This window comes from Nelumbo lutea, chromosome 8, assembly GCF_056320005.1.
Source record: "Nelumbo lutea isolate HS-2025 chromosome 8, American lotus-T2T, whole genome shotgun sequence".
Taxonomy (NCBI): domain Eukaryota; kingdom Viridiplantae; phylum Streptophyta; class Magnoliopsida; order Proteales; family Nelumbonaceae; genus Nelumbo; species Nelumbo lutea.
Genome location: NC_142691.1, coordinates 7,879,391 through 7,900,950, shown reverse-complemented (window position 1 = coordinate 7,900,950; position 21,560 = coordinate 7,879,391). Strand labels below are relative to the sequence as shown.

Below are 21,560 nucleotides of genomic sequence, written 5' to 3'. Positions count from 1 at the left end.
TAAGGATAGTGGGGAGATAGAAGAGAAGAGCGGAGAGGTTATTGAGGGCAAATATGGTACTTTACAAAGTGATTAGATGATGTTTAGGGTTAATTTCATAATTATGCACGTTTCCTGTCATGATTATTAACGGAAGGGAGGTTTTTGTCAAATTTTTTAAAAATAGCGGAGAATTTGCTAAAATGAAACCATAAGAGAGGTTTTTATGATTGTCAAAAAGTTAAGAGGAGGATTTTGTATTTTACCCCTTCTAAAGCGAAACTGGCACTTTGTGACAGTCTGACAGTCTGACAGAGGCTTAGCCTTGCCTATGCTTGGCAGGCTTACATTAGGGACATGCCCATCATTTTTGCCTGTAAGATTTTTTGGGAGAACTGATGTCATCTTCAAGCAGACCATCAGAAGCTTAACGTACTCTTTGAGGAGGGGGTGGTCGACCTCCTTGGGTGCCTAACCTTGGCACTCCCAGACCTTCATCCCCTTGCGGGGCGGCCCTGGTTAACGGCTAGCATGGCTACCAGGGTTCCTCAGGGGCGCATACTTGCTCGTGGGGACAATGTTGGACCAGCACTGTGCTACTGACTCTCAAGGGAGGCTTGGCATGCGGGATTGGCTCAAGCACGTCCCTTTACCACGCCAATCCCTTGCCCAAGCTGAGTGAGCTACCCCGTTGCCCTTGTCGCACGGGTGTGTTCCGGCCCAAGCAGTTGCCTATCATCATGTCACACAGGTGCCTGTCATCATCGACATTCAGGAGACCCATCACATCGGTGCCCAGTCACCTCATCGGCGCATGGTCGCCTTGCATCATGGTTGTCCCCCTTTAGCACGTAAGCGGCGCCTCCAATGGACCGGTCTAAGCCAGGAGAGTGCACCGGCCATTGGACTTGAGGTCATGATCCAATGATACTGACTTTGGTGGAACCATCCCATCGGACAACTCCTATCCTCTATGCGTTATAAAAGCTTGTTCTGGCTTGCCTTGGCTAGGACGCCGCACGGGTTCTTCCGGTGTAGAACTACCCCCGTGACAACTTGGCAGCTCAAAACCTCCGCGGAGGAGAATTTTTGGCTACTTTGAAAATTCCAAGAAACCCCCCACCAATGAAGAGCAAAATTGGGGGGTGGGGGGTGCTACCACTGCCAGTCAACAGTCAAGATTTTATATTTATTGCAGAAGTGCCGCCGTGCCGATGCCATCGCCAGGCACTGCGGATCTGCTTCTTCTACAAAGAAAAGAAACCATAGGCGTGTAAAACGGGCTACAAACCCATCAATCATAAGTAAACACGTCAGCGGCATCGAATAATAGTGTTGTTTTTTTCCTCACGTTGACTATTTGTCATCTAGTAAAGACTTTCTTTTGCCTCTAATAAACTAAAGTAATTTCTCTTAGAGCTGCTAATTTGAAAATTCAAAACTGCCTAAATTGACCTAGTCAACATTGGCGTCTTTCGATGGCGTCCAATCACAAAGTTGGGTTGTTGACTTGGGGACTTTTCCTGGTCCTTGAAGAGAATATAAAATGGGAAGTGGGAACGAGGAAGCTTCAATCTCGGCCACTCCTCAGTCTTTTCCTCTCCGGTGACTCCCCTGCTAAGTGCTGACCGCCAATCAGCTCTGTACGATGACTGTCCATCATCATCAGCAGCTTCAGTTGAGTGGCAGAAGAAGCTACATGTATCCTAAGGTTAGTAAACAACTCGACTTCGATTTCCAGTCTTCTGAAATTTCAAGATCGGCCAATCCAAGCGCCACCTGCTTCTTCACTTGTGTTCATACCGGTAATGTCCTTTCCCAGCAAACCCATAACTAAGTTCTCTCAGCTTCATCATCATCGCTCATCACTCATCATTCCCATTCCTTCTTCATTTTTCAATCCTCAATCACAATAATGTCTACAATACCCTCAACCTCTCTTGGAATTTCACGCCCTCTCTTTGCCTCCCTCCTCCTCCTCTTCTTCTTACCCTTGCAGGCCATCTCCCAGACCACATATGACGAACAGTCCATCCTACTCAAACTAAAGCAAGATTGGAAAAATCAACCTCCTATGGACTCTTGGAAATCGTCGCTTCCTTTCTGCAATTGGACGGGAATCACCTGCGGCAATGGTTCCGTCACCGGCATTTCATTTGGCAACTGGAACATAAGTGGAACAATCCCTCCCATCATCTGCAATCTCAGCAACCTCAACCACCTCGACCTCACTCTCAACTATATTACTGGAGAATTTCCCACCTTTCTCTACAACTGTTCGAAACTCGTGTATCTTGACCTTTCTCAGAATTACTTCGTTGGCCGCATTCCCGATGATATCCACCGGCTTTCTCGCCTCACCTACCTAAATCTCGGCGCAAACAACTTCACCGGCGACATCCCAGCAGCAATCGGACGTTTGTCGGAGTTGAAGACGCTCTCTCTTGTTCAGAATTTGTTTAATGGGACCTTCCCTCCTGAAATCGGTAATTTGTCGAACCTTGAATTCTTGCAAATGGCTTATAATGGTTTCTTGCCTTCGAGGTTGCCGGTTCAATTCGGTCGGTTGAAGAAACTGACACTTTTGTGGATGGCGAGCACAAATTTGATTGGAGAAATTCCAGAATCAATTGGCAATATCACGGAACTTCAACACTTGGATCTCTCAGTGAACAATATGAACGGATCGATTCCTGGCAGTGTTTTTCTTTTGAATAAGCTAAAAAATCTGTATCTTTACAACAACAGATTTTCCGGTGAGATTCCTAGAAGGATTGAGTGTTTGAGTTTGAACAATCTAGATATTTCGATCAACAAGTTGACTGGTCCGATACCTGAAGATTTTGGAAAGCTGAATAAGTTGCAGTATTTATTTATGTATTATAACCGATTATCGGGCGAGATACCGGCAAGTATCGGTCGGCTTCCAGCTCTCAAAGATATTCGGCTATTCAACAATAACTTCACTGGCGTCCTGCCCCCCGATTTAGGCCTCTATTCGAAGCTTATAAGTCTCGAAGTATCGAATAATCGGCTAGCAGGCAAGTTGCCGGATCATTTATGCGCCGGTGGTGTGTTGACAGGAGTGTCGCTCTTCTCGAACCACCTCAGCGGAGAAGTGTCGGCGTCCCTTGGAAATTGCAATAGTCTGACCGATATTCAGCTTTACAATAATGGATTTTCCGGCGAGTTTCCTGCCAATCTTTGGTCATCGATCAATCTAACAACTTTGATGATAAGCAACAACTCATTTTCCGGCAAGCTTCCAAGCAAACTGGCCTGGAATTTAACACGATTGGAGATCAGTTACAATAGGTTTTCAGGTGAGATTCCTTCATATATCGCATTTTCAACTAATCTGGTAGTCTTCTTGGCAAGCAACAACCAGTTCTCCGGAAAAATTCCTACCAACTTAACGGCCCTCTCCCATCTTACAATTCTAAAGCTGGATGGAAATCGTCTTTCGGGCGAGCTCCCGTCAGATATAGTTTCGTGGAAGTCATTGACCTCTCTGTACCTCAGTAGAAATCAACTGTCTGGTGACATTCCCCGTGCCATTGGATTACTTCCAAACCTAATTGACCTGGACCTGTCGGAAAACCAGCTTTCAGGCGATATTCCATCTGAAATCGGCCGCCTTAGACTAACCTTTTTAAACCTATCTTCAAACCAATTAACGGGGATGGTCCCGGATGAATTTGAAAATATGGCCTATGAAAACAGCTTCTTGAATAACTCAGGCCTGTGTGCAGCTAATGTTTTCCTAAACCTACGTGTCTGCACTTCTCAACCTCAAGAATCGCAGATCCCCCGGCTTCTAGCTATAATCATAACTTTATCCGGGCTTGTGTTTCTGGTTGCCTTGTTATCTGCATTGTTATTGGTCAGAGACTGCCGAAGAAGAAAGCATGGACGAGATCTTGCAAAATGGAAGCTTACCTCTTTCCAGAGGTTGGCTTTCACAGAGTCAATCATTGTGTCCAATTTGACCGATAGAAACCTGATCGGGGGTGGTGGGTCGGGCAAAGTTTATCGAGTCCCCTTCGGGCAGTCCGGCGGCGAGGCTGTTGCCGTCAAAAGGATTTGGAATAACGGAAAATTGGAGGAGAAGTTGGAGAAGCAATTCCAGGCAGAGGTTAAGATATTGGGGACAATCCGGCACTCCAACATTGTGAAGTTAATGTGCTGTATTTGCAGTGAGAAATCAAGGCTCTTGGTTTATGAGTTCATGGAGAACCGAAGCTTGGATCGTTGGCTTCACGGGAAGAAGAGGGGATTGCTACCATCTGGTGGTTCGATCCATGATGCCATATTGGATTGGCCCAGAAGGCTGCAAATTGCAATTGGAGCAGCCAATGGGCTCTCCTACATGCACCACGATTGCTGTCCCCCCATCATTCATCGCGACGTGAAGTCTAGTAACATCCTCTTGGATTCAGACTTCAGTGCGAAGATTGCAGATTTTGGGCTGGCCAAGATGTTGATCAAGCGAGGGGATCCCGAAAGCATGTCAGCCGTGGCGGGCTCATATGGCTACTTTGCTCCAGGCAAGTGCTATTATAATATTATTACACAAGTGCTCCATGGCCAATTTTAACGCCTTAAATAATTATAATTTGCACTTGTATATATTTTGAAACAGTACTTCTAACTCAAAAAAGTGATTTACTTTTGCTTGCTTGCTTCTAAGTCTAAATTATATTTGGTTTTCTGGGTTCCACAGAGTACGCCTACACGACCAAAGTGAATGAGAAGGTTGACGTCTACAGCTTTGGGGTAGTGCTCTTGGAGCTGGTAACCGGAAGGGAAGCCAACGATGGAGGTGAGAATTCAAGCCTGGCAGAGTGGGCGTGGCAACACTTGCAAGATGGAAAACCCATTCAAGATGCTCTGGACGAGCAAATCAGGGAACCTTGTTACTTGGCTGAGATGACGGTTGTCTTCCAGCTGGGTATCCATTGTACCAGCACCTTGCCCTCCACCAGGCCTTCAATGAAACAGGTGTCTCAAGTTCTAACTCGATATAACCCCCTGCACCAAGGCCACGGAGAGAAAGTGGGGAAGGACGACTTTGATATAGCTCCCCTGCTCACTGCTCCTACATACCTTTGCAGCAACCGGAGCCGGAGGAGTAAGAGAACATCAACAGATGCCGATGATGATACCTTATCATTATCATATGACGCTTGATCATCATCCAATAAGGCCACTGTGAGAGTTGTTTTGTCTAATGCTGTAACTTGCTCTGCACTGTGCTCAGATCTGCTGCCCAGAAAGACGCCACCCGTACGTGTACGGTGTACCCACAAGACTCTAGTGCCGGAAACATAAGCCCATGAATGACAATCGACATGTTTTTTGTGGTTGTGGATAGGATAGCAGGTGTGGATTCCTCTCATTCCTCTTTTGGTGGCATGAGCAGCAGAGGGTGGGGACTGGGGAGCCCATCTGAACTTCCTCGTATATGCTGCGCAAATCCATTCACTGGTGTGTTGAGAGGACTGAGCTGAAGGCAAGGGAACCTAAGGGTTGGTGTTCAGCTGCACAAGTATCGTAAGCCATGTTTGTTTATAAGTGGCTTAGCTGCCTAACAAGTCAGAGTTCAGTTAAACCTCAAGGAGAGCTCCGAATAAACTAGTGGCTACTCATTAAAAAGAGGATGAGGCCGATGTAGGGTCCATGAATTTATTACTGGCGTAAAACCTCATCATTGATTGGTTGGGACCCAGTCAACTTTGGCACAAGGTTGCTTATGTAAATACATATGCATATGGACTCTTGCTTGTACATAAATATCATCACCAATCACCACTAGCTCCTCTATCAATGTCAACTACTAACTAGTATGTGTACTAGCAAGTAGCAACTAGAATAATAATCACCACCTACCAGCCAAGTTGGTATTGATCTTCGAAATTTTACTTGTTTGTCTGAATTCGAATTATTCGGCTAAAACTACCAAAGTTGATTGGTTCCATGGCTCCACGCTATTATGCTAGGTTGAAGCGAGTAGGGGTATAACAGGTTCGGTCACTGAGCTTGTGGCCTACGGAAACTACCTTGTTGTTAAAACCGAGCCTATTTGAATCTACCTTGTTGAAGTAAGGAAACTAGAATTAAACAAAGGAGATGATGGCCTGCGGAAACTAGCTTTAAATTACAGATAAAAACTTCCAAGACTAACCTGTCTGGGCACAGGTTTGTCCTGATGGAAGCCGATCTCATAGCAAAACACCTGTTTAGTATTTTGCTCTACTGGTCTTGATTTTCATGGGTTGTTATGCATTGTCATTTACTCCTTACAAGCTCGCACTACTTATGGCTTGTTTAACAAGCATGCTTGTATATTGCTCATACAAGCGAGGGTGAGGGTGAATGGAAGTATGGAACACCAACTGAAGGCCAATTACCATTTGTTAGCTGAGTTCACATCCCCGCCCTGTATTGGGAACATCTCTCATCCCAATACACAGCAGGGATGTGCTGTGGGACGTTGTGGGGCGGAGATGTGAACTCTAGCTAGCTGTGTCAATGGAGAAAGCTTTATTTCCGACCGTAATATATAGTTTAACCTTGAGAGATGATTGATGCAAATCTGAGGTAGGAAACCACAACAGCAGGTTACATAACGCATCAGAAATTCAGAATGTTGTATAATACAAGTCCTGCTTTATTTTATTGTATCAGAGAAAACTACTACTAACAACTCAAGATTTTCTTTCCCCATTTATTCTCCAAATCTGGAGATACTTCAGCTACACTATATTCAACTATTGCCCCCAAGGCAACCCCAAACTTAAAATGGCATCTAGGAACAAACTCGCAGGCTGAAGTGGGAAAGCAATGACCACACCACTTCCATGTCCTGCAATTTAGACATTCACCCTACCTCTTTACCATATCCTGCAAAGCCATAAATAATGGACTTGCTGTAACAATATCTAAAATAGAGGGGAAAGAGAAAATGCCTCAAGTGATCTGAGGGTGCGAACAAAAAAATCAAAGGGAAAATATGATCAAGAAATGGATCACGAGAAATGGGAAAATGCGATCTACAATTTGCTACTCCTTGAAGACCATTCTCAGGAATCCTCACCCTCCAAATACTGGGAGTGAGAGGCTGCAAGAAGTGCAGCTCCAATACCGGAGCCATCATTGGAATGTTCAACAGAAACATTAGCCGAAACTTCCTCTCCCAGCAACTCCTTGAGAGTGCTTTCTAGGCACACTCTGAACTCTGTGTAATGCTCATACAACCCACCATCCATGGCTAGCACTGTCCTCTGCTTCTCCCCCTCCTTTACAACATCTCTTCCCAATTTCTTTAGAATGCCCAAGATCCCTGCTGCAGAAAGACGGGCTCCACGAGTGGCAACAATGTTACAGAGCTCAACAACGGCCTTTCTTGTTTTCAAGGAAGTATTAGGTATCTGAAATAAGAGCGAAGAAAAAAACACAAAATAAATAAGGAAACCTGTACAGTAATTTAATGATTGCTTCAGTAATGGCATACTCCACCACATCCCACAAATGCATAACTCGTATTTTTCAAATTTATCCACAGTAAATGTGAGAAAAAGATCAGGACGTTTGTCCTGACAACTGAAAGCTGTGCAAATGAGATACTTCCAGCCCCCCCACACCCCAAGTCTTCCATTTTTCTTTTCCCTTTCCGTTTTCTTCCTTCTTTTTTCCCTGGAGGAAGGGGGTAATGCTTTTTATTTATTTATTTATTTTTATAACAAAAGGGAGTATCGTTGATACTGTAGTGCCTAACAAAGTTTTGAGGAAAGAAAAAAAAGCATACCCCTAGGATATCCTTCAATTTGTTCCCCACCACCTTGAGATCTGGAGACGTGTCATGATGCATGGCAGACATGTCAGGTGTCCTGCAAATTACACAACTTGGAATTTAACTGTGTTGCAGGTTCTTTTGCATAAAACCATAGATTTAGCATCTGGTGCAAAGATAATGAACTCCGAAGGAAACTGAAGACTTTGCAAGGATAATGAGACAAAAATAAGTAAGCTTTCAGAAGGCATAGGAATTTAAAATAGGGAATAGAACAAGTAAAACCATGTAAAGTTCACAGGTTGCAACAAAATTGATTTAGGAATAGAACAAGTAAAATCATTTGAAGTTCACAGACTGCAAAAAGACTTAGGAATAGAACAATTTAAATCATGCTAGATTTATGAATTGCAACATGACTCATTAAGGTGGTGTTGGTTCATGGTTCTGAAAAAGGGTGGTATGGTTCCAAAAACATACCATTTTTTTCTGAAAATAGCAATGCATTGTTCTGAACTACACAATGCAAAAGAGGCTGTTCCTTTGGTGGTTCATTTTTTGAGCCATGATATGTGAGCCTTGACTGTGTTTGTGTGATTCATGTGTACATGCACTTTCACTATTTACTTTTGATCATACAGTCAGAAACTGCCATGCCATGCTTACATTAATGAACCATGAAACCAAATACCCCCTAGAATAACCAATTATTTATGCAGACTTCAGACTCAAGAGAAACTGAGATTGTAGCCAATAGAACCCAGTGAAAGTTGGTTTTAATGCATCCAACCTTCACTGAGTTAAGAGCCAGGATGACCAATACACGAACACCATGCATTTACTAAGAAAGAAAGAAGGAAAAAAGGCACACAACTAAAGAAGAGGATTCCCAATCTAAACAAAATATGTAGTAGCAATAAATACACAAGTCAAAATGGCAAGTGAATCATCATCATCATCATCATCCAAGACTTAGCCCAACTACATGGAATTGGCAACAAGAATCCTATTTCAACATTCCATTCTCTTTAAAGCCATATCCATTGTAAAATTATGAGAGCTTTTTGATGACCCATGTCCTTTTTGGTCTATCCCTAGCCCTTTGTAAAGAGACTGGGCCGAATGGGTCCTAGTATCTTCTCTTGTAATATTTTTTCTATTTTCCTGTTAGCTAATGGGCCTGTTATTTCTTTTTGTTTGATCTATTTATGTTACTGCCTAGCTGGCCGCCCACTTAAGGGCATATTTGTAATTATTTTAACATTAATTTTTAGTAATAAGGATTAGAGAAGAAAGGGAAGGATTAGAGAACATTTCTTCTTCTTTCTCCTCTTTTCTCCATCTTCTTCTCTTGTACTGCTGCTCTTACTTTTCTTCCTCCTTTTTCTCTCTAATTTTTCAAGTTTACACCTATTTTTGAGGACTGGTTTACATCTTGGTATCAGAGCAGGTTTCTTTCTTCCTTCTTTTCTTCTTCCTCTTTTCCCATACACCCTTAGATTAAGAGTGTATGGAGAGATAGGTTCTCTATAGCTCAGAGGATCTCTGGCCTAGTTGGTAGAGGGTTTGGAGAGTTTAAATCTGGCTGGATATTGCCAAGAAGTGGTGCTACTCTGTTGCTGCCCAAAACCCTAGCCAACTAGAGATTTTCGAAGGTATAGGTAAAGGTGAAACTTTGGGTGTGGCACTCTGTGCTTGGGAGGTGTCTTTTGACTCCTAAAGGAGGGCGGTTCAGGTTTGGAAGAGATTGGGAAGCTCTGGTAGGAGCGGCTGCATCTTCTCTCTTCCTCCCCAACAGTTGGACGAAGTAAAACCCTAGTTTTCAAGCATCTGGGTTCTGGTTTGACTTCAAGTAAGTTTATATAGACCAAATTTCTAGTTCTTTCATTTTCGTTTGGTTAATGGAGCCATACGGAAGTGAGTTCAAGCAAGTGCTGATTTTCGGCCTTGGCTTGGTAGATTCCATTTTGACTGGTGTGACCACAATCAAGCTAGATGGGACAAATTATCTTGCTTGGGCACAGTCTATAAGAATTTATGTCTGTAGTAGAGGAAAACTCAGGTATCTCACAGGTAGTAAAGTGAAACCCGAAGAGACAGACCCTGAATTTGAGAAATGGATGCAGGAGAACTATACAGTCATTGGATGGTTGGTCAACTCTATGCAACCTCATATAAGTCAGCATTATCTCTGGATGTCTTCGACTAAGGAGATATGGGACAGTGTTACTGAGACCTATTCACAAAAGTTGAATGTAGCCAAAGTCTACAAGTTGAAAAGTGACATGAAGAACCTAAGACAGGGGGAGAAGAGTGTAGCAATCTACTATTCTATATTGAAATCCCTATGGCAAGAAATTGATGTTATGGAGACAATTGTATGGGAGAGTAAGAATGATGCTGAAATGTATAGGAAGTTGGTGGAGAGAAATAGAATGTTTGAATTTCTTACTAGACTCAACCCTGAGTTTGACATCATTAGGCAAAATATCCTGGCCAAAGATGAGGTTAATCTTTCTCAGGCTTACACTATGATAAGCAATGAGGAGAGTAGGTGACAGGTTCAATTACAGAGTCCACATACAGAATACTTTGCACATGTTGGAATAAAGCCAAAGGGTCCTACTGAGAAAAAGGAGCAGATATGTGAATATTGCAAGAAACTGAGGCATACAAATGACACTTGCTGGAAGCTTCATCCTGAGCTTCTTCCTGATAGGTTTAAGAATAACAACAGTTCTAAGAAGGGCAATCAGGTAGGAAAGCCTAAGACAGCTAATGTTGCTACAGTACCTGAAGGAGGAAATAAGGAGAGTGAAGAAAAATCAACTATTGAGCAATTGGCAGCAATGAAGGAGGATTTTGAAAAGTATGGAAGGCTACTAAATCACTTGGAAGCCACTATTTCTTCATCTCACTCTTCCAGCAACACATCATCATCATCTGCATTTGCTCACTCAGGTATTCGTGCTTCTACAAATCATGCTTCAGTTTCAGGTAATCATAAAATCCCTTGGATTATTGATTCTGGTGCATTAGACCATATGACCAGCCTATCTAATCTCTTCTGCTCATACCACCTTCTCTTTGGTAAAGAAAAAATATCCCTTGCTGATGGGTCTCTTGCTTCCATTTCTACTAAAGGGGATATAAAGACCTCTGACACCCTTTATTTATCCTTTGTCCTTCATGTCCCTAAACTTAATACAAACCTTTTATCTGTTAGCAGCTTAACTAAATCCATGAATTGTAGCATAACCTTTTTTTCCACTCATTGTGTATTTTAGGACCTGCAATCTCAAAGGTTAATTGGGAGTGGCCATGAGGCGAACAGAATATAGTTGCTTGACACACCAGATAGAGCTTTTGGACCACCTCATGGAGTTGCCTTAGAGTCAGTCTTGTTGGAGCCTATTGACAAAGTCTTGTTATGTCACTTTCGGTTTGGTCATTTGTCTTTTTCTGTATTGAGTCATTTGTTTCCAGACATTTTTAAGGAAGTTTCTTTATCGAGTCTTCATTGTGAGTCGTGTGAACTGGCAAAGCATTGTAGACATTCTTATTTAGTAAGCAATAAAAGATCTCTTTCTCCTTTTCATATTGTTCACTCTGATGTGTGGGGGCCATATCATTTGCCAACTATGGGGGGTTACAGGTACTTTATCCTTTTTATTGATGACTACTCTCGTTACACTTGGATTTATCTCATGAAATCCAGGGATGAAGTACCAACTATTGTGCAAAAATTTCATGAACTCATCCTCACCCAGCTCAACACTCGGATCAAAATATTCCGTTTTGATAATGCTAAGGAATATTTTGAGAAAACCCTCTCCGCCTATCTTGAAACTTTTGGGGTTATTCATCAAAGTTCTTGTTCCTACACTCCACAACAGAACGGAGTGGCGGAAAGGAAGAACCGACATGTGGTTGAAGTTGTCAGATCCCTCCTGTTTGCATCCCATGTTCCTATAAAATTTTGGGGAGATGTTGTTCTTACTACTACCCTTTTTATCAACCGTATGCCCTCCCAGGTTCTTTACTTCAAAACCCCCTTTAGCCTTCTCTTCCCGGATGAGGATATATTTTCTCTTCCTCTTGGTGTTTTTGGATGCACTTGCTATGTGCATGTTCATATCCATCAAAGGCACAAATTTGAACCTAAGGCTCGTAAATGTGTTTTTCTGGGATATGCCTCCACACAAAAGGGATATTGTTGTTTTGATCCAGTTAGTGGCACCCGCTTTGTATCTCAGGATGTCACATTCGTTGAGTTGACTCCTTTCTTTAGTATTTCTCCTGAGGGGGAGAAATTTGAAGAACCCTTTGCTATGTCTCCAGTTGTTCCTCTTCCCATTCCTCTTGAGTCCTCTCATGAGGTGTCCACTTCTCCCATTGGACCTACCTCCAATATTCCTGTTCCTCCTCCACCTCATTCTCCTATAATTCCTCCTCATCCTGTTCTCCAAAGGTGGTACCAAAGGCACAGATTCAGACATTGGCAAGTTGTTTCCACTCCTACAGAAGAGCCTCTTGCTCCTCCCATCATTACTGAGGTAACAGGTCAGCCTTCCTCTGACCCATCTACATCTTTCCCAGACCTTGACCTTCCTATTGTTTTCCGCAAGGGCAAGCGAAAGTGTACAGCCCATTGTATCTCCAAACACCTATCTTACAACCTTCTCTCTCCTTCCTACTACTCTTTTCTTGCTTTTGTTTCTTCCCATGTGATACCCAAGTCCATTCCAGAAGCCTTATCTAAACCTGAATGGAGGGATGCTATGATGGCTAAACTGAATGCTTTGCATAAGAACCATACCTGGAATATTGTTGACTTGCCTGAAGGGAAGGAACCAATTGGTTGTAAATGGGTGTTTACCATTAAATATCACTCTAATGGATCTATTGAGAGGTTTAAGGCTAGGCTGGTTGCTAAAGGCCACACTCAGATGTATGGTATTGACTATCTTGAGACATTTGCTCCTATAGCTAAGATGACCTCAGTCCGGGTTTTGTTATCTCTAGCCGCTACTTTTGATTGGCCCCTACACCGGTTTGATGTTAAAAATGCCTTCTTGAATGGAGACCTACATGAAGAGGTCTATATGTCTTTGCCTCCAGGAGTGTGTGGGAAGGAAATGCAAGGCAAGGTGTGTAAACTGCAAAAATCTATCTATAGTCTCAAACAGTCTCCTCAGGCTTGGTTTGAGAGGTCCAGGGCTGCTCTTGTCTCCTTTGGCTACACACAAACTCAATCTGATCATACCCTGTTCTTGAAGAGAAATGGCTCTATGGTGACCTTTTTGATAGCTTATGTTGATGATATTGTGGTCACGAGTAATGACACTCAAGAGGTCAGTAAACTCAAAATATTTCTTAACTCTGAATTTGAGATCAAGGATTTAGGAGATCTTCGGTATTTTTTGGGCATTGAAGTTGCTAGGTCTCAGGATGGTATCTTCATTTCTCAACATAAATATGTCCTTGACCTCCTTGTTGAGACTGGTAAACTTGGAGCTAAACCAATCTCCACTCCTATTGATCCCAATCATAAGCTCTTTGCTACAGATGGAGGCATTTTATCTGGTAAGGGGGAGTTTCAGAGACTGCTTGGGAAGTTGTTATATCTTTGCATGACTCAGCTGGACATTTCCTATGCAATAAGTGCTATTAGTCAATTTATGCATTCTCCCAGGGATACTCATTTAGATGCTGCAGAAAGGGTTCTGTGTTATTTGAAAGGTACTCCAGGGAAAGGTATTCTATTTGCCAAACAGGGACACATGAAGCTAGAAGCTTTCACTGATGCTGATTGGGCAGGATGTATTGATGATAGGAGATCCACCTCAGGTTATTATGCTCTGGTCATTGAGAACATTGTGTCATAGAGGAGTAAAAAACAGTCTGTAGTTGCTAGATCCTCAGCTGAAGCAGAATACAAGGCAATGGCACATGGTGTGTCAGAATTACTATGGCTACGATCCCTTTTAGAAGAATTGGGGGTTGACTGTGAGAAGCTAATGATGCTCTACTGTGACAACCAAGCAGCTATCAATATTGCACATAATCCTGTTCAACATGACAGAACTAAGCACATTGAGGTTGATAGACATTTTATAAGGGAAAGAGTTTCCTCAAGAGAAGTTTGTTTGCCATTCATCACATCAGACGAACAATTGGCTGATATCTTGACCAAGGGAGTTCGGAGAGGGAAAATGACACTATATAAGCAAGCTGGGCATGATTGACATCTATGCTCAGCTTGAGGGGGAGAGTGAAGAGACTGGACCGAATGGGTCCTAGTATCTTCTCTTGTAATATTTTTTCTATTTTCCTGTTAGCTAATGGGCCTCTCTTAATGGGCCTGTTATTTTTTTTTTTGTTTGATCTCTTTATGTTACTGCCCAGCCGGCCGCCCACTTAAGGGCATACTTGTAATTATTTTAACATTAATTTTTAGTAAAAAGGATTAGAGAAGAAAGGAAAGGATTATTCGAACCTTTCTTCTTCATTCTCCTCTTTTCTCCATCTTCTTCTCTTGTACTACTGCTCTTACTTTTCTTCCTCCTTTTTCTCTCTAATTTCAAGTTTACACCTATTTTTGAGGACTGGTTTACATCTCCCTTCTAGCCCCTTGAACTTGCAATAGATCAGTTCTTCTTACAGGTTCTGTCAATGGTCTTCTATGCATGTGACCAAACCATCTTCTAATTTCTCTCATTTTATCACCTATATATGGCTAAAAGGCTAAAAGGGAGAGGTAGATTCCTATTCAAGTCTCTTAATCTTCTTATTCCATATACACTGTTGTTGCTATAGTTTTCAAGTCTTAAATGTGCAATTGTACTTTTAACAATCCATAAAGCTGCATTAACAAAGATGTTTTATTAATTTTCCTTTATTTATTTACATTTTCCGTATCTAGAGAAATTACAAAAATATATCCAAAATTTTCTCATCTCTGCATATGGCAAAACGTCCATCAATATCGAAATTGCAAACCATTCTCATTGTATAACTGTGGCATATGCCTTTTTTTATAATACATTCTGATATGCAACATATGGGTTAAAGTCAGAAACCTGTTGTAGAGATTTATTTCTCTCTAGGTAAATTTAATTTTTTGCCCTTAGAAATCAAGTTCTTGATTTATCAATCATTTTAAATTCCATTAGGATAGAAAATGTAAAGTTTATGTTTTATGCCCACTAATAATCACAATCCTCTAATTTTATAAACTTAAATGATATTAGAATGTTTTACTCTTGGTTGTGTTGCTATAGTGAGATGTCTCAATAAAATGGTGAGACATCAGTATTTCTTGGTTGGTTAGATATAGATAAATGGGTTTAGATATCATTGGCAACGGCACAAAAATCTTTAGACCATGATACTCAGCCGCCTATGCACCATCCATATTGTGCTCTAAACTAGACTTCTGCATTTTGATCTTTTTCTTTTTCTTCTTCTTGTGGGACAGAAATTCTTGTGCTTTTTCTTTCATAATCAAATTACCCATGCCATGAAAGTATTTTTCAACTCCAAAAGCAGTCCCCCATTTTTACTATTCTTATCATGCCCAATGGACTAAAACAGATCCAGAAATCTCTATCATTTGCACTCAAGACTCTTGAAAACCAAGGTAAACCACCCTTGAACCTGCAAGTTACAGAGTCTAGACAAGCACTCCTTTTCTCCATCATAAATAAACCCTTCATTTTAATAGTCCTTTAAAACCACACCAGTACTGTAGAACTATCCCTAAATCTCCTTCCTTTCCATGCAATAACTCTTTATTTTCCTAAAACCCCACAGAAGTTAATTTTCTTAAAACTCTAACCCATGTTTCTCTGTTTAATCTATGAGCAAAGTAGCTAGCATATAACCCTAGTTTGACTTTTATTGCAATAACTGTTGAACTTCAACAATGCACTTAACTTTAGGAAGTTGTATAGAGCAAGACAGAAATATAGAAAAAAAGACAAAAAAAATGAAAAGGTGTTACATATGTAGCCAACAGAATGATAATGTACCTCAATATAAATGGAACTTCAAGCTGTGGTGGAACAGTGTCACCAAAAAAGGCAGCCTCCTCAGTCATACTCAATAAGACTCTACGTACAATATCTCCCAAGTACATTCCAGAGATTATCTTCTCAAATATCTACATTTAATCATAGAACATATTAGTAGATATGCAACTTGGGGATCATTCCATCATAATGATGATGAGGATATAATTACCTGTTCACCAGGGTTTAAACTCTCTACATCCAATGCATGATCATACTCTGTTACAGGAAGATGTGAAGATCGGAAATTACCCCACTCCATGTTAATAACCTATGTTATTAAGGTAGAGACAGATCAATATTTATCTGCATTTTTTTTATTGGAATATTTATCTGCATTTATCAGATTTGCATTTTCTAATTATGATTTCCTTCTATGTTCATGAGCAAATTGACTGTAATTGACTTGTAATATGCCCAAGACAGGAGGAAAACAGCATATTCTGATAAGAGTGAATATGTAAATGAAAGCATAACTGGAAAAGAACACCAACCATCTCCCCCGATTTAGGTAGAAGTCCATGCCACTTGGGAATTGCATTTGCACATTCTACATATGCTGCATTGGTACCGGTACCCAATATTACAGCAGCAATAACATCATTGTTCAAGTACCTACCTCCTGCTAGTGTTCCAATTGTGTCATTGACCTGCATAAAGTCCACTGTTTTAATACTCATAAATTTATAGCCATCAACCAGAAGCAGCAAAGCTCCCACACTGGCTACTGGTCAAGAACTATAGGTCATCATCTTAAATAAGTCAACAATAGGGTACGATCCAGGAAGACATCCACTTGAACTTACCAGAGCTGCGACACGCATATCAAGACCTTGTTTTTCCAAGGCCTTAGTCAGCTCTAGAACCACATCTTGGCCAACCTAATCATGCAATGAGGAAAAAAAAAGGTGAATCAGAATTTTGAAATGGTCAAGGAGCAAAGGACAGCATAAAGTTATACAAAATGACAGATCAGGGATATCCCAATGCATCTTTGCCACAATAAACTTTTAATTGTATATTTTGAAATGGGTTTCCAATCATTCTTTTTATTCACAGATGAACTAACAAATATTTTAGTCATGAACACATTGTTTTCTAGTGATGTTTTGCTAGTTGACTAGGGATAGATCAAATCCATAGCTGGAACTTCTAAACATTCTTTAAAATTGAAAGGCTGTGTAAAAGAATTTAGATCAATATAAAGTTTATTGTTGAAACTTCAGCAAAGTGACAAACCAATGCCTATGCCAAGGAGATACTGCAAAATGGGCATTTTTATTTCTCCATATGGTTATTCAAATGAACAGAGATATTTGATGATGTTATCTACAGAACTGCAGCTGGGCAATTGAAATAAGGTATACATACATATGTGTCAAGAAGAAACTACCTGAGGTGACAGCATAATTTAGAAGGGCAAGATCAGATAATGAAGTCATTGGAAGTTCAACAACTTTCACACATAAATATGGCCTTCATAGTTGTCAAGGTGACGCCTAGGCGACAAGGCACCCTTTGAGGCTCGCTTCGCCTAATCGCGAAGCAGTTTTGTACTATGTATTATAAAATACTTTTTTATTCTTTATTTTTTGACATTATAATTATAAAATAGGCACTATTAAACTAAAATGTTCATTTTGTGTGTTTATATACTAATTTCTTTTTATTATTTTCTTATTTGTTAGGGTTTAATCAATACAAACATTGCTAAATGCTGTATTGGACCCTCAAAGACATTAAAACCTGAACCAATAAGTAAGGAAGAACTTAAAATTTTGTCTAATCAACACATTTTCTACTACTACTACTTTTCTTCTTTTCCTATAACAAAATTAAGGGTTCATCCCTTATATTTTTTGAATGTTCTTTTCCTTCTTTTTCTTCTTCTCATTAACATGTTGATTTTCTATACTTTAACTTGAACTTTATACTTTTTTTATGAAAATTATGAATAATTATCAAGGAAATATGGTTATGGTGCCTAGGGAACTACTTAGGATCTATGTTTTCTACATAAAAAAAATCTATAGCCTAGGTGACGTCTAGGCACCCGCCTAGGCGACTAGGCGCCCCCTTGTCGCCTCGTCTCGCCTTGGAGCCTTGAAAATTATGATGGCCTTTTATGATACACATAAAAATGCATAACTTAAATTGTCTACATCCACTTCATATCGCCTTTTGTGTAGATTTCCAAATGACACTACATTATAATCACCAACTTATTTGACAGCTAAATTGTCTGTCAACCTAATTCATAATCAAGGCATTGATCAATATTAAGCATGTAAAGAGGAGCCCAGGTAATAGGACTAACCACATCCTCAATACTGAAGCCTTTTGTCCACTTAATAAGGGTCCCTGATGTGATTGATAATTGCCTCACTGGAAATGAGAAGGTAAAACCCAGTTCCCTCTGCCTGCCAGGAGAAAGATGAAAACCTTCACCTTCAGTTTTAACAAACTTTGCAAGTTCTGCAGCAATGTAATCAAACAGCTCCTGAAATTACAATAAATGGTAGGGATTAGGGAATGCTATATAATACAACTAAATCTACATAAGTGGCAACTTAGATTGGAAGTTACTTACTTCTGAACTCCCAGTCATCAAATGTGGAGGAATTGACACCTCAGCAAATTCTTGATTGACAACACGTCCATCCTTCCCACCCAACTGTACACGCAATACACGGAAGTTTGTTCCACCAAGGTCCAATGCATAAAATAATCCTTTCTCATTCCTAAATGAAGAAGGATGACCAAGATGGATACATTCATGAGTGATCTTATTTACAGTTTTGGATGCGTCATTTTATCAGAATAATTGATTCACAAGAAAATGATAACAAATGTTTCATACCAGAATACATAAATATGGAATGATTCCAGAATCAAATAAATTTCCTTCCAACTCAACGTTATAAATAAGAAACAAATAGCAATGGTGCTGAATTTTGGCTGTTGTCAATATAGCAGCAGTTATCAAGAGTTGGTACTTTTTCCTATTTGTTAAATTTTAAAATTTTTAATTAAATCTGATGAATGAGTTCCAGTTCTACAGTATATTCGCAACTGCAGTACAAGCATTGACATATATCAATCACTGCTAATAAAATTCAACATTTTTTGAAGTTTTTAATTGATAGAGAGTGGTACTATTAGAAGACAGAGGGGAGCCACTTTCAGAAAGTGCCATTATTCCAAGCAAAATTACATCACGCTGATCTTGGCCATCATATTGCTACAGAAGAGAGAAAATGAAACAAGGAAACTGGAAAAAAATTAATACATTAGAAACATCATTCATTCAAAAGCAAAAGGTAGCCCAGTTGGGCGACCAAGGAGGCATTCTATTCCTTATCCATGCAACATCTAATAACACTCAACCTTGACAATCAGATCAGCACAACAATATAGCACTTAAAAAAGAACAGGAATTACTAAAAGGAATAATCCAACAATAGAACAGTAGAAGAGTGCCAAATCTAGATCAACAAACAGACCCAATCAGCATTAGAATGGGGGAAAAAGAGGGGATGGAATATAACCAAAAAAAAAAGACAAGGGTTAGAAAAACGAGGGAAAATGAAAGAAGTAATCCCAAAATGGATATGAACAGCAAAAATATCATGGGGAATCAAACAAATATAAAAGGTGATAAAGGAGAAAAGAGACACAAGAGAAGGAAATTACAAGAAGCAAAGAAAATTCTGTATAGGGGATTCATCAAAAAATAATAATAATAATAATAATAATAAAATTCTGTATAGGGGATTCATCCAAAAAAAAAAAAAAAGAAAGAAAATTCTGTATAGGGGATAAGGAAATTGCAGCCAAATAAGTTATCGAAGCAAAAGCAAAACTATAAACCAGCAAAGGAAGTGATTTGCATGTAAGATTATATACCATCAAGATTCATACTAATCATCCAAGGGAACCATCTTTCCGAGACTCTGTCGAAGAACCTCAAAAAGGTAAAACTCGTAATCCAATGAAATTATATCAAATGCAAAAAGAACTATCAAAAAAGTTATTTGCTCTACAATACTAAACATGGATAAAGAGAAGAGCCCAATAAAAATGAGAGAAAATAAGGATAACATAATTTTCAATTTGTCCATACAACATCCCAACTATGAATAAAGTTGAACAAAGTACATAAAAGAAAAGCTATGATAATTTGGAAAGAAAAAACATATTACAGAGCACATGTACAGTACAAAATATAAAACGCTAACGATGTATTAGCAAAGAAAAAAGAAAAAAGAAGATCAATTTTTTTAGTTTCCTGTAGCAAAGAAATCGTCAATAACTTTTTCAAAGTTGTACCAAAATAACGAAAGTATAATAGAAAATATCATTTTTTTCATAAGTACTGCACGATTTTAATTGAAATCTCCCGAAAACTTAAAAAAAAAAAAATGATAGAAGTAAAAGAACGAGAAAAGGTCGAACAAGAAGAACTTGGTAACATAAAACCACGAAAGAAGAAACTAATAAGCCCATGAAGGAAAAACGTAAGGAAATAAAATTAATAATAAGAAACGAAAAAAGAAGGACTCTAGTACCCTGTAGGGAGGTTGTTAACATAGCTGATAAGCATCTTGAGCTTGCTCCCTCCCTCTGATGCAAGACCAGCATGCATCTCGACTGTCATGGCGTCAGCCACTTGTCTGAGCTTCCCAATCGGTGTCGCACACTTCTCTTCGAATTCCCTAAGGATAGCCATAGCCCGAGCCCAACGGCCTGAGCATCGCATCCGATGGCGAACGATAAGAGCTGCCGCCGCGCAAACAGTAGCAGCACATATCACCGCAGCTCCAACAGCCACCTTCCCCATTAGATATAAAGAAATTCAAGTAAGAACAACTACTACAGATCTCTCACTGGAGAGAGATATGAAACCCTAAATTGAACTGCTTCCCGAAGAATATCTTGATTGGAGGTTTCGGACAGAGCTTCGGAATAAAAATTCAAATATGCACGAACTCTTGGCAATCGAAACAAAGACAAAAGAAAACAGATAAATGAGAAATCCTCGGTATTTGTGAGGGATAAAGAACCATAGAATGGATCAAAACTTCTTCGACTGATTTTTGTTTTCTATTTTATTAAGTAAATGTGTTGTGCAGCTCCAGGGACTAGAGATGCAACTAAGGATGCAGGAAGAAGGAAAAGAATCCCGGCTTAGATCCAATGATAAACTTTTAAAAATGGGGGTTGGTTGGTTCGGCGAATTCGGTTGATTTCTGTAAACGGCAAGAAATGAAGGAAACGAGAGCGGACGGATTGGGACTTAGAATTTCAATTATCTATTTCCGATTTTATTTCCTTCTTTTTCTGTTATTTTTCCTTCTTCTATACGTCGACATTCGTCTCTTTGAATGGGTTTTTTAAAAGTGAAAAAGAGTTGACTAAATGCTCATGATATTGCGTAGATTTACGATAATATCCTTTTTGACTACGAGTTGCTGCCCTAATCTATATATAGCCCTATACATTGATTCTACTACATTCATGCATGAGCCGTTGGTTTTGAAAATGTCAAATAAGATGTCCGATTCGAACCCGTTGAATAAGGATTCTCAATTAAGTGCCCGTTTGGGAATGTAGCGTTTGGTAAAAAGTAATAAAAACCCTGAAAAGCCGAAAAATGCTGTCCTTGAGCTGATTACTTGACTTCCGGTGAAACTAGTTTTGATAGTTTGTCCCAAGTC

At 39.9% G+C, this 21,560-nt stretch overlaps 2 protein-coding genes across 2 annotated transcripts; one reads left to right on the top strand and one right to left on the bottom strand.

The window, feature by feature from the left end:
- Positions 1–1,272: 1,272 nt before the first annotated feature.
- LOC148842502 (uncharacterized) lies at positions 1,273–5,895 on the top strand. The gene is made up of 2 exons (XM_088956853.1): positions 1,273–4,526; positions 4,703–5,895. The coding sequence occupies exons 1-2, from the start codon at positions 1,895–1,897 to the stop codon at positions 5,167–5,169; spliced, it is 3,099 nt and encodes a 1,032-aa protein (XP_088812979.1). The 5' UTR covers positions 1,273–1,894; the 3' UTR covers positions 5,170–5,895.
- A 680-nt stretch (positions 5,896–6,575) lies between these two features.
- Positions 6,576–21,226, bottom strand: HXK2 (hexokinase 2). Its single transcript, XM_088956854.1, has 9 exons — positions 20,412–21,226; positions 18,434–18,584; positions 18,161–18,343; positions 16,650–16,724; positions 16,338–16,493; positions 16,016–16,114; positions 15,805–15,935; positions 7,787–7,868; positions 6,576–7,409 (listed from the first exon to the last, which is right to left on the bottom strand). Exons 1-9 carry the CDS (start codon positions 20,681–20,683, stop codon positions 7,062–7,064), a joined length of 1,497 nt encoding a protein of 498 aa, XP_088812980.1. The 5' UTR covers positions 20,684–21,226; the 3' UTR covers positions 6,576–7,061.
- Positions 21,227–21,560: the final 334 nt, after the last annotated feature.